Source organism: Pteronotus mesoamericanus, unplaced genomic scaffold (genome assembly GCF_021234165.1).
Source record: "Pteronotus mesoamericanus isolate MK-2021 breed Mesoamerican mustached bat unplaced genomic scaffold, CSHL_Meso_final contig_221, whole genome shotgun sequence".
NCBI classification, from domain to species: Eukaryota; Metazoa; Chordata; class Mammalia; order Chiroptera; family Mormoopidae; genus Pteronotus; species Pteronotus mesoamericanus.
Window position 1 is genome coordinate 19,101,534 of NW_026555092.1, and position 15,025 is coordinate 19,116,558.

At 39.7% G+C, this 15,025-nt stretch overlaps 1 protein-coding gene across 1 annotated transcript in view; it reads right to left on the minus strand.

Annotated features, from left to right (window-relative positions):
- Positions 1 to 4,942, minus strand: part of EIF2B3 (eukaryotic translation initiation factor 2B subunit gamma) — a 104,855-nt gene extending 99,913 nt beyond the window's left edge. The window contains exons 1-2 of the mRNA XM_054572128.1: positions 4,874 to 4,942; positions 1,736 to 1,892 (exon numbers count right to left, since the gene is read on the minus strand). Coding sequence (XP_054428103.1) covers positions 1,736 to 1,883 — 148 coding nt within the window. The 5' untranslated portion in view covers positions 1,884 to 1,892; positions 4,874 to 4,942. The remainder of the gene's footprint in view (positions 1 to 1,735; positions 1,893 to 4,873) is intronic.
- Between the last annotated feature and the right edge of the window lie 10,083 nt (positions 4,943 to 15,025).

Below are 15,025 nucleotides of genomic sequence, written 5' to 3' on the forward strand. Positions count from 1 at the left end.
GTTTTGTATGAGAATATACTTTGTATGATTCTAATGCTTATAAATTTGAGATTTGTTTTATTTCCAAAAATATAGTCTATCTTGGTAAAAAGTACTTGAAAAGAATGTATCTTCTGCTTTCCTGGATGAAATGTTCTACAAATGTCAATTAGGTCAAATTGTAGAAACTCCTAAGGAATCTACAAAAAGCTATGAAAATTAATAAATGTATTAAGCAAAGTTGCAGGATAAAAGGTCAGTTTTTAAAAAACTGTATTTTTATGTACTAGCAACAAACTGGAAATTAGAATATAACACTTACCATTTATAAGAGCATCAAAAACATAAACTACTTAGAGATAAATTTAATAAAATACATGTCAATCCTACACATGGATAACTATAAAATCACTGAAGTTATAGAAGATAAACAAATAGAGATATATACTGTGTTCATGGATCAGAAGACTAAGTACTGTTATATGGATTCTCTTCCTCTCAGTCTATGGATTCAATTCAATGACAATCAAAATCCCAGCAACACTTTTTGTAGAAATTGATAAGCTAATTCTAAAATTTATATAAAGATGCAAAAGACATCTTTTTATTTAAACCTTTCACTGGTTCCCCCTGCTTTCAAAAAAAAAATCTGTATCCCTCAGCATGGAATACAAGGCCCTTTATAGCATGACCCCTGCCTATCCCTCTCACTACATCTACTCTTCCCCCTTATATTTTATATTATAACCACACAGAATAAATAGCAATTGCCAAAACATGCTGTGCTGCATCTCTTCATATCATTTCTTTTTCATGGGATGCCTTCTCCTCACTTGTCAATCTGATAATCTATTTTTCAAGACTTGACTCAAGTCAAAAGACTTGAGCTTTTTCAAGCTCACCTTCAAATCCAACATGCTCAAAAAAGTATATATTTCAGCTACTCTGTGAAGAGTTCCCTGAATCCCTCAAGGAGAAACAGCAAATTCCTTTGTATTTTCAAGCACCTATAATACACCTCTGTTGTAATATTTACCATATTACACAGTAATACTCTACTTTTTGATAACTTCCACAATGAATTAACTTCCTTTGTAATCTTTTTTTTAAAGATTTTATTTATTTATTTTTAGAGAGAGGAGAGGGGAAGGGAGGGAGAAATAGAGGGAGAGAAAAATTGGTGTGCAAGAGATACCTAAATCAGTTGCTTCTCACATGCCCCCAGTTGGGGACCTGGCCCGCAACCCAATCATGTACCCCAACCAGGAATCAAACCAATGACCTTTTGGTTCACAGGCCGGCACTCAATCCACTGAGCCATGCCAGCCAGGGCACTCTATTTATGTGTATCTCTCCATTAGACTTTAAGGTCTAGTGAAGATCAGGACCTGAGTTATCTTTTCTATTCTGTACCCCAATGCTTAATATAGTATTACTTGGCATGTAAAGATTCACAGTAAGTACTGTCTATCAGGTACTTGAACTCCTACTGTGTTCTTTCTGATATGCTTACAAGGTTCATTTTAGGTCATTGTGGAGACCAGCTCTAAAACAGTAACACTTAGAGCTATCTTCTCAACCTTTTTCACACAGCAATAGATTACGCCTATGCTCCTAATTTAAAGAGACCAGTGTCCAGCCAATACTGGGCCCTAGTCTTTTCTCATTCATCCTCTCTCACCCTCATAAAACTGACAAATCATTGGGGTCAAATGCCCTGAAAGTTTTATGAGTACATTTCATTGCCATAGCTCACCTTCAAATCCAACACGCTCAAGCAGGTTCAATGGGTACCAAATTAAAGGTTTGTTCCCAACTGGAAGCAGAGGCTTGGGAATGCTTGAAGTCAGATCTGTCATCCGAGATCCCCCTCCAACTGCCATAACTACTGCTTGAAATTCCATGTTTACAAACTGTAATCACAGAGAAAAATAGTTAACAGGAAAAAAAAGTAACAAAAATCAGAGCATACACAGTACTAACGCAATTTCTGTTTAGGTTATCGGCACCCACCAGGTCAAAAGCATCACTTTAAACTCCAATGACCAGATAAGAAAGGCTCCTTAGCTGCAGTATAAACATCACCTTTATCATACTCTCTTACTCACCAATACGGGGGTGGGGGGTGGAAAGTAGGTTTATAGTTGTTTGTATGGAAAGAAATACAATAATTTATAAATAATAATACAAGAATAAACTGTGTGTTTTATGTACTCACAACTATAAACCTATTTTTCTTTCCTTTTTTTTTTTTTTACCCTGTATAATTGTACACTCTCAGCTCCAGTCTGGGGAGATGAGCTAGAGGAAGGATATGTATTTTAAAAATCTGGCCCTTGCCCTTGAGTTGCCTGTAATTTAAGTGAAGACAAATTCAGTAAATTACAATATTCTATCATTAGTGCTACTGCAGAGATATATCCAAGATGCAGTAGGCAAATAGTGAAGGTAACACCTAAGTCCTCTTAGAAAAGACAGGGAATGTTTTATAGGAAGGTAATGCTTGAGTTGACTCTTGAAGAAGTAATAGTTTACCAAGTGGGCTTCTGATTCAATTCTTATTCCTTGAAAATGTTTAAAATTTCTGGTTAAAATTAACAGCACACTACAAACATATTAGGTCTCTGAAAAGTATGAAATGACTTAAGATTCCTCCAATAATTCAGCCAAGTACCTCCATCTTCTCATTACCCCAGCTATAGATACTATACACACATGTAGGCTTGTATCTGAATTTAAATTTGAGGAGCCCAATTGCAGAAACAAACCAAATTAATTCCTTTTCGCAAATTTAAGGAACCTATTTGACCTTCAAAAGAATCTGTTTACATGAGCTACCACAGAAGAGAAGTACAGTAAAAGGTTCTTTATTGATTAAAAATAAAAGTACTCTTTGACGTACAACAAATGATGTAACCTTTTTAATACAAGTGTGAAATGCAATGTTCAGAAAAAGAATTTATTTAACATCAAACTGGCAAATAATATTGCACCTTTACCATAATTACGACCTGTCGTGGGCCCCTCACATCAGTATCTTAACGGCAGCACTTATATTCAGTATACCCAAAGAACTAAGAGAGGGCTATTGAATAACATCCACAATTAAAGATAAAGTAATCCAAAGGTTGCCTCTCACACGCTCCCCAACTGGGGACCCAACCTGCAACCCAGGCATGTATGCTGCCCAGGAATCAAACTCCTGATCCTCGGATTTAGGGAGTTACCCTACCAACTGAGCCATAACAGCCAGGGCAAAGATATGGTAATTTTGAATGTAGCAAGCGTGGCCCCAGATCGGAATTTAACTTCAGTCTGGCACCATAAAACTTCCATCACACCTGACGTTACTAAGAAAAGAGCACTGGACCTTCCAGAGTCAAAAGACCTCAGTCTGAGTTCCGATTTTGCCACTTATGGGTGACATGACCAGGGGCTTGACATTTAAACTCTCAGCGTCCCCATTTCATAGAAAACAGCCTGGTACTTAAGTTCACAGACCCTTAAGCCAGACTGGCTACGTTTGACTTCTAGCTCTATGGTGTATTAGCTGTGTGAATTAGGGCAAGTTACATAACTTTTCCATGCCTGAGTTTTCTTCATTTTCTAAGTGAGGATAATTATAGTTTCTACTTCACAGAGTTGTTGTGAACAGTAAATGAGTTAAGCTATGTAAATCACACAAAATAATGTCAACCCCACAGCAAGCACTATAAAAGTGTCTGATATTACTAGACAGAGGCTAGATCATCGAAAGCCTCCTGCGCCAACTGAACCATGCTGTTGTGTAATTCTCGTCTCTGTATTACCATTCTTGCTTCCTAGGTACCTTTCTCCTGTGCCTAGTAAACACGTACAAAACTTTTAAGACTCGGTTCTTCGAATCATCATGCCTAAAAAGCCATTCCTAATCCTTCCCACCTCCTGGTAGAAGCGACTCCGTTTCCCCTAGGTGCTTGCACTCTACCATGTAGAGATCATCTCTGCCTTTACAGTCTTTAATGCCCATGTATTTAAAAGTCCATTTCTCTGCGTTCCTTGAAGGCAGGGACTGTATTTGTCATTACTGTATTTCCAGTACCTAACACAATTTCTACCAAATGCCAGACGCTCGGTGTTTGAGGAATGAGCGCTTTTGAACTTCACAACAATCCCCTGCAAGAGTCAAGCTCGAACATGTGCAGAAGGGACATGAGAACCCAAGCCAGGAGAATGTGAGTTTCCTGCTCTCGATGAGGCTCTGGGAGATAACCGCGAGCATAACTAGCCATGATACCAAGCTGTCAAATGCCTCAATGTCACTGCCACGACTCCGGGATGGGAATCGAGGCGACGAGTTTCTCGTTAGCCTCTCCTGTTTAAAAGAGGGAGGTCACGGCATCTCAGGCATGCCTTAATCATAGCACTCACTGCCTTCTTCCTTTGTAAATTGATAAGATAAAAACAATGTATTCAATATTATAATTGACCTCTCGTGCGGACCTTATTTATTCTATTTTATATTTCATTGCCTTGCACCTAAACAACTAAAAATAGTCAGAATAAAGAGTTCAGTCACTGAGCTAAGGGCATCTGGTCCTCACTCGCTGTAACTTCGAGCAGATCCTCCCCTTTCTGAAACTCAGTTTCTCCATCTGTTGCACAAGGTGGCTGGCTCGGATTCTCCCCAAGTTCTTCTCTAGTTTGAACACTTGACTCCCTGGCCGGGTCGAGCAGGGACTCGAGCTGGCGACTCTGGGACTCTGGATCCTCCTGCACCCCCGCAGGCCCTCCTCGGCCAGGGTCGAGAAGCCGCCTCTCTCTGATGAAGCTGGGCCATACGGCCACCACAGAGCTGCCCACCCCCGTCAGCCAGCTAGAAGACAGCCTGGTAGCTCAGAAGGCAAAGCTTTACCTCGGCTCCAGCCGCGCCGCTGCCGCTCCCGCTCCCAGCGCTCCCCACGCCGCCTCCGACTGACAGCCCAAAGGCGCAGGCGCGCGATGGCCGAGCCGATCGATAGGACGCCAGGGCAGGCTCACGGAAAAGGGACGAGCGCCGAGCGGTAGATTGAGGGCCAGCCGCGCGCGCACCTCCAGGAGGAAAGAAGGCGGGGCCGTCCTTGCTTTTCATTCATAAATTACCAACACCCTTGCAGTGTCCCTTTCAGGATAGGGCTCCTGGAAATCAGATTGGAAAAAGTCACAGTCTTCCTTCAGGGAGTTCTCCTTCTAGGACCTGGTTTCGACCGCCAGTCCGTGAAATGAAAGCTCATTTAGGAACCGCAGTTTTGAGCTAGCCTGTGGAGAAATTGAAACGGAGTGAAAGCCCTCCACTAACCTGGCTTGGGGGATGGGAAACCTTGACGCGCCAAAAGAAAGCCCTGCCTGAGGCACCAGGCTCCGGGAGACGGGAGTTCAAAGTGAATACTTAAACTAAGCGTGGCAGCCACTCCCGCTCTTGGCCTTGCAGGTTGAAAGGGTGCAGAAGAAACATGCCACGTCGTTTTGGAGTAAGGGCTGGAAAACACCGCCAAGGGCTGATGGTGCTGGGGATTGAGGGACCTGCCTAGCCAAGCACGGATTACTGGGCGAGTCGGGAATGCTGAACTGGGACCGCGGGAATGCGGAGCTACAGATTTATGTTTTGGGGTGTTGTTTTTTTTCCCCCCTTGAAAGAAGGTACCCTTGACTGGCATATGGTTTTGTTTTTGTTTTGTCCTGAGAGAGAGAGAGGGAGAGGGAGAGGGGAGAGAGGAGAGGGAATTTTAAATGGAGTGGGACTTACTGGCACAATTCCGCCATTATCTTAAATTTATAACTTTTAAAGATTTTATTTATTTATTTCTTAGAGGAGAAAGGAGGGAGAGAGGTAAACATCAATGTGTGGTTGCGTCTCACATGCCCCCTACTGGACACCTGGCCTGCAACCCAGTCCTGACTGGAAATCCAATTTGCGACCCTTTGGTTCAAAGGCTGGTGCTCAATCCACTGAGACACACCATCCAGTACTAAATCTGTATAACTTGTAAATAAAGAATTCCTTTCCTTTTTTACCAAACTCTGGCATTGGGATTCTTGGTGGCTGGCAATCGAGCCCACATATATGTTTCAGAATTGCATAGGCTGGCATTCTGTAACAAAATCACCAAATGTCTTCGCAGGCCAGGTCTTTCTATGTGCATGATATCCAGTGTGGCAACTCATGTTGGCTTTTTGAAAAAAAGCTGTTATTGTGGAAAACATCCACATTTAGCCATCAAAACCGTGGGAGTTGGGTGGAGGGAGAGTCAGAGAGGGTCTCAGTGAGTCAGTTACACTGAAAAGAACCATGGCTTGAAGAGAACTGGCAGGTGGAAGTCTTGGGTAAGAGCCTTCCAAGCAGACTAGGCAGCAAATACAAAGATGCTGAAGAGAAACAGCATGTTGTAAGAATACCAGAGAGGCCAGTGTGACTGGAGGGAAGTAAGCCTAAGGGAGAGTGAATAAATGGTACTAGAGATGATAGAGGCCATGGGGGAGAAGGTGGAGAGTTCAGATCTTGTGGGTCTTGTAGGCCATTGTGATAACCTTGAATTAAGAATAGGAGGGACATAATATGACAAGTTTTGGATCACTCTGCTGTATTAATAGACTCTGGAAGCAAGGAGACCACTTAAGAGGCTGCAACTGCATGAAAGCCCACAAACGCCTGAGTCTAGACAACTCCAACAATTGTGAGATCGTGAGATGTAGTAAAATAATTGTTTTAGGCAATAAGTTTTGGGGTGGTTTGTTAAATTGAAGTAGATTACAGGAACAACGGTCATTCTCTCTTTCCCACACATTCCTGCAATTTTCCAATCCTCTGGAAGCTTTCTCTTTTTATATGTCTCTTAAATGTTGAATTGCTTTAGCTCCCTGCCATTTAGGAGACAGAGTCATTCACAGTATTAACTGAGTGCCTAATACGTGCCAAGCAATATTTTAGATGCTTGATGCTGAAGATACAGCATTCAATAAGAAAGACAGGGCTTGTAACTTTCCCCAGACTTTTAGTCAGAAGAACAGAGCTCTGCCTTGGTCCTGTTAAAAAAAAAGACCTGAGGCCATATCCATACAGCCCCATCCCTGTACTGCCTCTCCTTCATTTTATGATGCTTATGATAAGTTATTGAATAACTATTCATTTTAACTCAACTATAACACTGTTGGTAGAAGCAAGCCATGGAGTGATTGATTTTGCCACAAGAGGCCTAAAATTTGAGTACTCCTTCCTTCCACAGTCAAGATTCTCTCTCTCCTTGGTATAAGCTCAAGCAAACAGAAGCCATCAGAATTAAAGCATAGTTTTGAGGTAATATCTAGTTACAAAATAAGAACAGCATTCCTCAATGTCACTAATGATCAGAGAAATGCAAATCAAAACCACAATGAGATACCACCTCACATGTATTGGAATGGCTATCATCAATAAATCAACAATCAGTCCTGACCAGTGTGGTTCAGTTGGTTGGGCATCACCCCACAAAGTGAAAGGTCGCTGGTTCAATTCCCAGTCAGGGCACATGCCTGGGTTGTGGGCCAGGTACCCAGTTGAGGGTGTGCAAAAGGCAATATCTCTCACACATCAATATTTCTCTTCCTCCTTCCCTTCCCCTCTTTCTGAAAATAAATAAATAAAATTTAAAATTAAATCAATAAACAACAAGTGTTGACAAAAATGTGGAGAAAAGGGAACTCATACACTGCTGGGTGAGAGCGCAGACTGATGCAGGCACTGCAGAAAGCAGTATGGAGTTAACTCAAAAAAGTAAAAATGGAACTGCCTTATGACCCAGTGATTCCACTTCTGGGAATATATCCAAAGAATCGCACAACACTAATTCAAAAGAATATATGCACCCCTGTGTGAACTGCAGTGTTATTTACAATGGCCAAGATTTGGAATCAACCCAAATGTCCAAAAAAGCTTTGGTACATTTACACAATGGAAAACTACTCAGCCGTTAAAAAAAAAAAAAAGGAAATCTTATCCTTTGCAACAGCATGAATGGACCTGGAAAGTATTATACTAAGTAAAATAAGCCAGTCAGAGAAAGACAAATACCATATAATTTCACTTATATGTATAATCCAATGAACAAAACAAACAAATTAGACTCATAGATAAAGAGAACACACTGACAGCTGTCAGATGGGAGGGAGGAGGGGGACTGGGTGAAAAAGATAAAGGGATTACGCAAAAACAAAACAAATAGCCCCTCATAGACAGACAACAGCATGGTGATTACTAGAGGACGAAGGGGTGGGAGGAGGTAGGAGAGGGTCAGGGAAAGATAAATGGTGATTGATGGAAGGAGATTTGACTAGGGGTGGTAAACACACAATACAAATACAGATGATGTGTTATAGAATTGCACCCCTGAAACCTATATAATTTTATTAACCAATGTTACTCCAATAAATTCAATTTAAAAAGTAGAATTGAATCAAAGTATAAAGTAAAAAAACAAAACAGTATTCAACCCCATATCTAGCATTCATTTTAAATGCTCATGTTTACTAACAAATGTTTTCAGAGAACGAGAGGAGTGTTTCCTCTAGTTGAGGAAAAGTAGTTGAGGGATTGCTTCATTTCAACTCTAAATTATTCCCTTACAGCAGTGGTTCTTGAACTTTTTGGTCTCTGGGCCCTTGACATTCTTAAAAATTATTGGGACCCACAAATAACTTTTGTTTATATAGATAATATTTATTGATAGTTGCCATATTAAAAATTCAAACAGAAATTATAAAAACATGAATTCATTTTAAAAAATAAAAATAATAAAACTGCTACATGGTAACATAAGTCACATTTTTATGAAAACATGCGACGTTTTCAAAATAAAACATTTACTGAGAAGAATGCCATGGTTTTGTCTTTATTTTAAAAAGCTTTTTTTTAACCTCAACTGATGACATTTTTTTCACTGCTTTTAGAGAGAGAAGAAGATAGAGAGGAAGGGAGAAAAACTGATGCAAGAGAGAAGCATCGATTGGTTGCCTCCTATATGCGCTTAGACAGGAAATCCTATGCACTAGGACTGGGGATCAAACCCGCAATGTATATACGTGCTATGACCAGGAATCAAACCCGAATCCTTTCGGTCACCAGACAATGCTCCAACCGACTGAGCCACATGGGCCAGGGTTGGTTCTGCTGTTACAGATCTCTTTGATGTCTGACTAAGTAGAAAACAGTTGGATTTTCCCATAAGTTATGATACATTGTTTTGGGTGAATTATATGATGAAAACCTGACCTCACACAGATAGGCAATGGAAAAGAGAGATATATTAATAGTTTTGTCAGACAGTTGTAGGTTTTCCTTGATACTACACCAAACTCAGTAAGTTGTAGTTTGTAAAGACTGGTTGAAATTTAGAATAATTATATCGATCAATATTTTGTACTGTTATAATACATACTCTCACTTTGAATGGATGTTTTACCCATGCATGATTTTGCAACTTGATGCACTGATCATTTGTAAAATATTGGTTCCCTGAGTTATGCAGATCTCCCCAATGTTGACTCATTCTGCAATATTTTAAAAATCACATTTGTTAATATCACCAATCTCATCAGAAAAGTCCTGAAATATTGGAAAGCTGGCAAGCTTATACCAACAGATACAAGTTTTCCAAACTTCTGATTTTATTCTGAAAGCTCAAATATTATCATTGGCAACAACTACTGCTGGTGGTTTTCCTTGAAGTGAGTGGCTTACTTCATTCTGATAATTTGTTGGCCATAGTTTGTCAATTGTTCTTTCAGGTAAATATAGTGTTCTATGAAAAAAGCCACAGTTCACAAATCAAATGATCATACAAGTACTTTTTCTGGAGACAGTCATCATACTCCTTTAGTATGCACATGAGTGTTAACATGTATACTTTCCATTTCATCACATAGACTATCAAGATACATACCCAAGGACCAAGATTTAATACAATTATTTGATTGCCTCATCAAAGGCATTCTTTAGTTAAACTCACTTTGCTTTATTACTATTTTTATTGCAAGTGTGTAGTAGGGAAGAGTAAAATGACTATTAGTACAGTTTGGGATCACTGCTTTGATTCATGCTAAAGCAGCAGCAGTTTTTACTCATTATTGCTTTTGCACCGTCAGTGTAAATATCAATACAATGAAAGAGGCAAAGAGTGTTTTGGTATTATTATGAAAATAGTTTTGACCTGACAGATGCCCGGCAAGTGTCTTGGGGACACCCAGAGGGCCACAGAGCCTACTTTAAGAACTGCTGCCTTATGAATTCCTTCTGTCTGTCTCTCACTGTGTCTAGTACTTACATTGTGGCACTTACCACGAACTGTCATCCCCTGTTTCATGTCTTCTCTATTACATGGGGAACCCTTTAAGGACAAAAGCTGTATCTTGTTTGCTTTTCTCTAGAAGATAGAACAGCTCCTAGCACAGGACCTGGGACATGCTAAGTAAATAATAGTAAATGAATTTAAATTTTTTTTATAGATTTTCCCTTGACCTTCCATTTGGTGGTGGGGAAACTGGGCTGAGGGCCAGGATCAATGACATCTCTTCTCCTGAATATTCTTTCTTACGGAATCGATTCATATTATTATCTCTCATGCCTAACCTCATGCATATTATTTATTTTTATTTATTAATCACATTGAAAGTACTTAATGCATATTGAATGCAAGCTGTCCCCTATATTTGTTTCCTGCTTGAATTTCTTCTGCTCAGGACATTTGTGTGTATGTGCTTATATGTGGTGGGGGAATAGTTTAAGAAACTCAAGCTCTATTCATGGCTGGGTGGCTCAGTTGGTTGCACGTCATCCCGCACACCAAAAGTTTGCAGGTTCAATTCTGAATCAGGGCACATACCTAGGTTATGGTTCAATCCCTATTTGGGGTGTGTATGAGAGGCAACTGATTGATGTTTCTCTGTCACATCAATGTTTCTCTCTCCCTTCCTCTCTCTCTAAAACCAATGAAAATATCTTTGAGCGAGGATAAAAAAACAACAACAAAAACAAAAAACAAACCAAGAGGTCAAGCTTTCACTGTGGGAGACAAAGAAACCTTTCAAAAGTTGGGCCTTGGCTCAGAAACACTCTTCCCACGGTCTGCTTCCAAGAGCTCTCTCTTTGGGAATTTGCTGGCCACGTCACAATATTCATCTATTCCATTTGGCTGTGGATTTGTCAGTGGGGCAGGGAATTATTATTGTTAGAGGGCGAGTAAAAGATAAAAATGAAAAGAGAAATTCTACTTTCTCTTTTCTGATTGCAGGTACTAAAATATTTGTGTTTTATTTCTGTACACAGGCCCAGCAGTTGTCTAATAGATTCATGATAAATTAGGGGGCAAATATGACTGCAGTGTTTATATAGAGAGCCTGGGAGGGTCCTTCATTAGTTAGGACTTTACTGTTTCCTTTCAAGCACATGGCATTTTCACTGTTGGTGGTTTTATAGGTTAGAATGTAAACATTTGTGCTTTAAAATAGCAATTTTCAACCTTTTTTCATCTCATGGAACACATAAATGACTAAAATTCCACAGCATACCACAAAATATATACTTTTTTGTTGGTGGTGTGACAAAAAATAGATATGGTTTTGATTCATTCATACTAGACAGCTATTATATTTGCTGTTATTTTTTAATTTGACAATCTAAACGTTTAAAGAGGTCAGTGCCCCTGACTAAACAGCTGGGTATTACATATTTTAAAAATTCTTGCCCTGGCTCGGTTAGCTCAATTGTCTGGAGCATCATCCCGTACACCAAAAACGGTTATGGGTTTGATTCCCAGTCAGGACATATACCTAGGTAGCGGGTTCAATCCTCAGTCAGGGGTCGGGGTGCATATGGGAGGCAAGTGGTCCATGTTTCTCACATTGATGTTTCTTTCTCTCTCTCTAATCAATGAACATATCCTTGGGTGAACATTAAAAAATATTCTTGTGGCACACAAGTTGAAAATCATTCCCCTAAACTGAGGGGTCACTTTTAAACATAAGTAACTTAATCAGTTTGCTGATTTTTTCCCATGCTTATTGAAAACAAAACTTTGCAAATGGCTTATTTTCCTTGCTTTTCAATTGGTAAGTATAGTTTATGGGCCACAGTTCACTTATTTATTGAACAGCTATTTATTGAGTGACTACCAAGTGTCAAGGACAGTTTTAGGCTCTTGGAATATATATTAGTGAACAAAAAAAGATCCAGCCCTTACCCTAACAGGCAGAGGCAGCATAAATTATAAAGCAGTGTAAATTAATAGGATAAACTGTACAGTATATTAAAGGTGGTAAGTACTGTGGGAATAACGAAAAGTAGGCAGGGAGGAGGACTAGGGAGTGAACCACCACAATGACAGCTATAAAGTCTTGGAGTTTTATAAAGGTTATCAGAACTTGGGACATGTATCTTATTTGAATCTTTCTACAACTTTCTAATAAATTTAGAAGCAAATAAAAAACGAACAGGTGAAATCAGTAAAAATGGTGGTCCTCGAAAAATTCTCTCCTCCCCTAAAGCAATGTGAATACTGTCAAAAATATCAGAATCAGCTTTTTTGGATGTTCATCATGAGCAGTGAATCACATCAATTCTTTCAGTCTGTTGGTGATTAATTAGTCACTATACATCTCTTCTTCAGTTCATATACAGATGGCAAAGAATATAGTTTATTGCTTTCCTGTCTCCCATGATAAACCCATGTGACATTTAAAAAAATAATTGAGAATTGGCCAACAAAATGAAAGTACAGCAAAAAAAATAAAAAAAAATGAAAGGTGATAATGCCGGGAGTGAAACTGAAATTGAACATAAATGAAATAATAGAAGAAATAGCTGGTCATGGGAATGTTGTTGATAGTGCCATCATGAAAGCGTAGATAGGCAGCCAGAGGAACTTAGTGAAGGCAACCTTATCTACATAAATGAGAAAAGTGCCTGTGATAAAAAGGATGAAGATGTCCCAGAGGAAGTGATGCCAGCAAAAACTTCACATTAAGGGAATTCTCAGAGATATTTCCCTATATCTGAGTACAAAGACTAAAGTACAAAGTTGAAAGTACAAAGAATAAAATGTTAGGAGCTGATCCAAATTTAAAAAGGAGCATGACAATTCATTAAGGCATAGTGAAGATTAAGGCATTGCTTCATATTATCAGACAAGAAAAAAGAGGCAAGCACTGTTCAATCTATTCTTGATACGTTTTTACAAAGCAAAAACCTAATTCTCAATTTTTCTAAATGCTTCAGATTACAATGTACTAAGTAAATATTAGTTTTACTATTTTTTTATTTCCCTATACATTTATAATTGACAGTGAGTTTTTAATGTTGACAAAAAATTTTAAAGGTCACACAGAACAACAGTAATTTCTCCCACTGATTATTAAGTTTTCTGCTTGGTTTCAACTTGCAGGGTCATTTTTACAGTTTTGGCATTACTGTACTGTGCAAAATGAGGATTTCTTATATATAAAAATTTAGCCTCAAATGATAAGTATGTGAAAAGGTCAACATTTCAAATCAATGGTGAAAGTATAGGTACTTAAAAAAAGGAAGCTGGGGACACTGATTAACAGCTAGGATGTGGCGAAGCGAGGACATGAATACAGGCAAGCTGACTCTGGAGAATGTGCTCTTAACTAGTGTACTATACTGCCTTCCTATGGTATATACCCAATAAATAGTTTCTTCCATGAAGATTCTGAATTCATAAAAATTAAACATTTTGTACATTAGGAAAGACTATGTATGAAATTAAATGGCAAAGTACAGACTGGGAAAACATATACAATACCTGGCACAACAAAGGGGTTAACATAAGCACCCTAATTACCACACCAGTGGGCTTTGGAGCTCATGGACGACCGTCAAAGTTCTAGTTTCATCAATTATGTACTATTTATGTGACCTAGTGAGGCAGGAGGCAGCATAGGAAGAACTCTGAGACTACACTGCTGTTACTAGCCAGCGTCTAGCATCCTGCTTGTCAGGAAATGCCTTTTATCACTTAGGTAGAATGAATAGTAAACCAAGGCAGGGAGGGGGAGGGAGACATGTCTCACGCACTAACTCAGCAGTCCTGAGCCTGGTCCGAGAATACTGCCAGGTGTTCCAAACAACACAAGAAACACTATATTAGCAAGGAATGAGGGAAGTCCTTGAAATTCTATGTAGCGTCTCCACTATCTGCAAAAGAAGGCCTTGAAACTGTGCTTTCATCCCAAGGCCTGAAATGCGGGCGAGGGTCCACAGTGACCAAAGCAGCAGCCTATAAATAACTTTGGGTAATTGCCCCAACTTTAGTTAACAGTCTCAGGTCACGTATCTGTTTTACAAGATGAACAAATGGGCAAGATAAGGATTCGGGCTAACAGACCCCTACACACACCTGCATTTGGGTGGTCACATCCCCCCAGGAAAGCTGACACCACACTCACCCATTAATCAATATGTAACATTTTTACTCCCATCCCACCAACTATACAAGTCCTCAGAACAAAGGACTTGCTTTCTTGGCATACTGGGCGCTCTTGGCTCTCTGGCCACCTGGCATCAGGCCTCAGGCCTCCCAGGGGCTTGCCACCCCAGCCTTCGGCTGTTCTTACTTTTGCCGCCCTGCTTTCCCCTGAACCTCTGCCTTTCACGCCCCCCCTCCTCCGCCCCCGTCCCCCCTCCCCCCGCCCCCAATCTTAGCTAGGCCCATTCTCTTCCATGGGCACGGATCACTAATAAACTCTGATTGTATGCTAATAGATTTGCTGATACGTAATTCTTTAAATGTGTCAGCAAGAAGAACCAGGTCTCTCCCATCACTGCTAGGGCAAGGTACTTACTTCATCTTTGCTCTAGGTTTCTCATCTGGAAACGGGCATAATAACAGTATTTAATTCATAGAGTTGTTCAGAAGATAAAACAAGATAACAGATGTATAGCTCTTAGCACAGTGCCTTATCTTAGTACCTATTATTTTAGTACTACATAAAGATTGTTATAAATCAATAAGAAAAGTAAAATCAAACCAATGAAAAACAG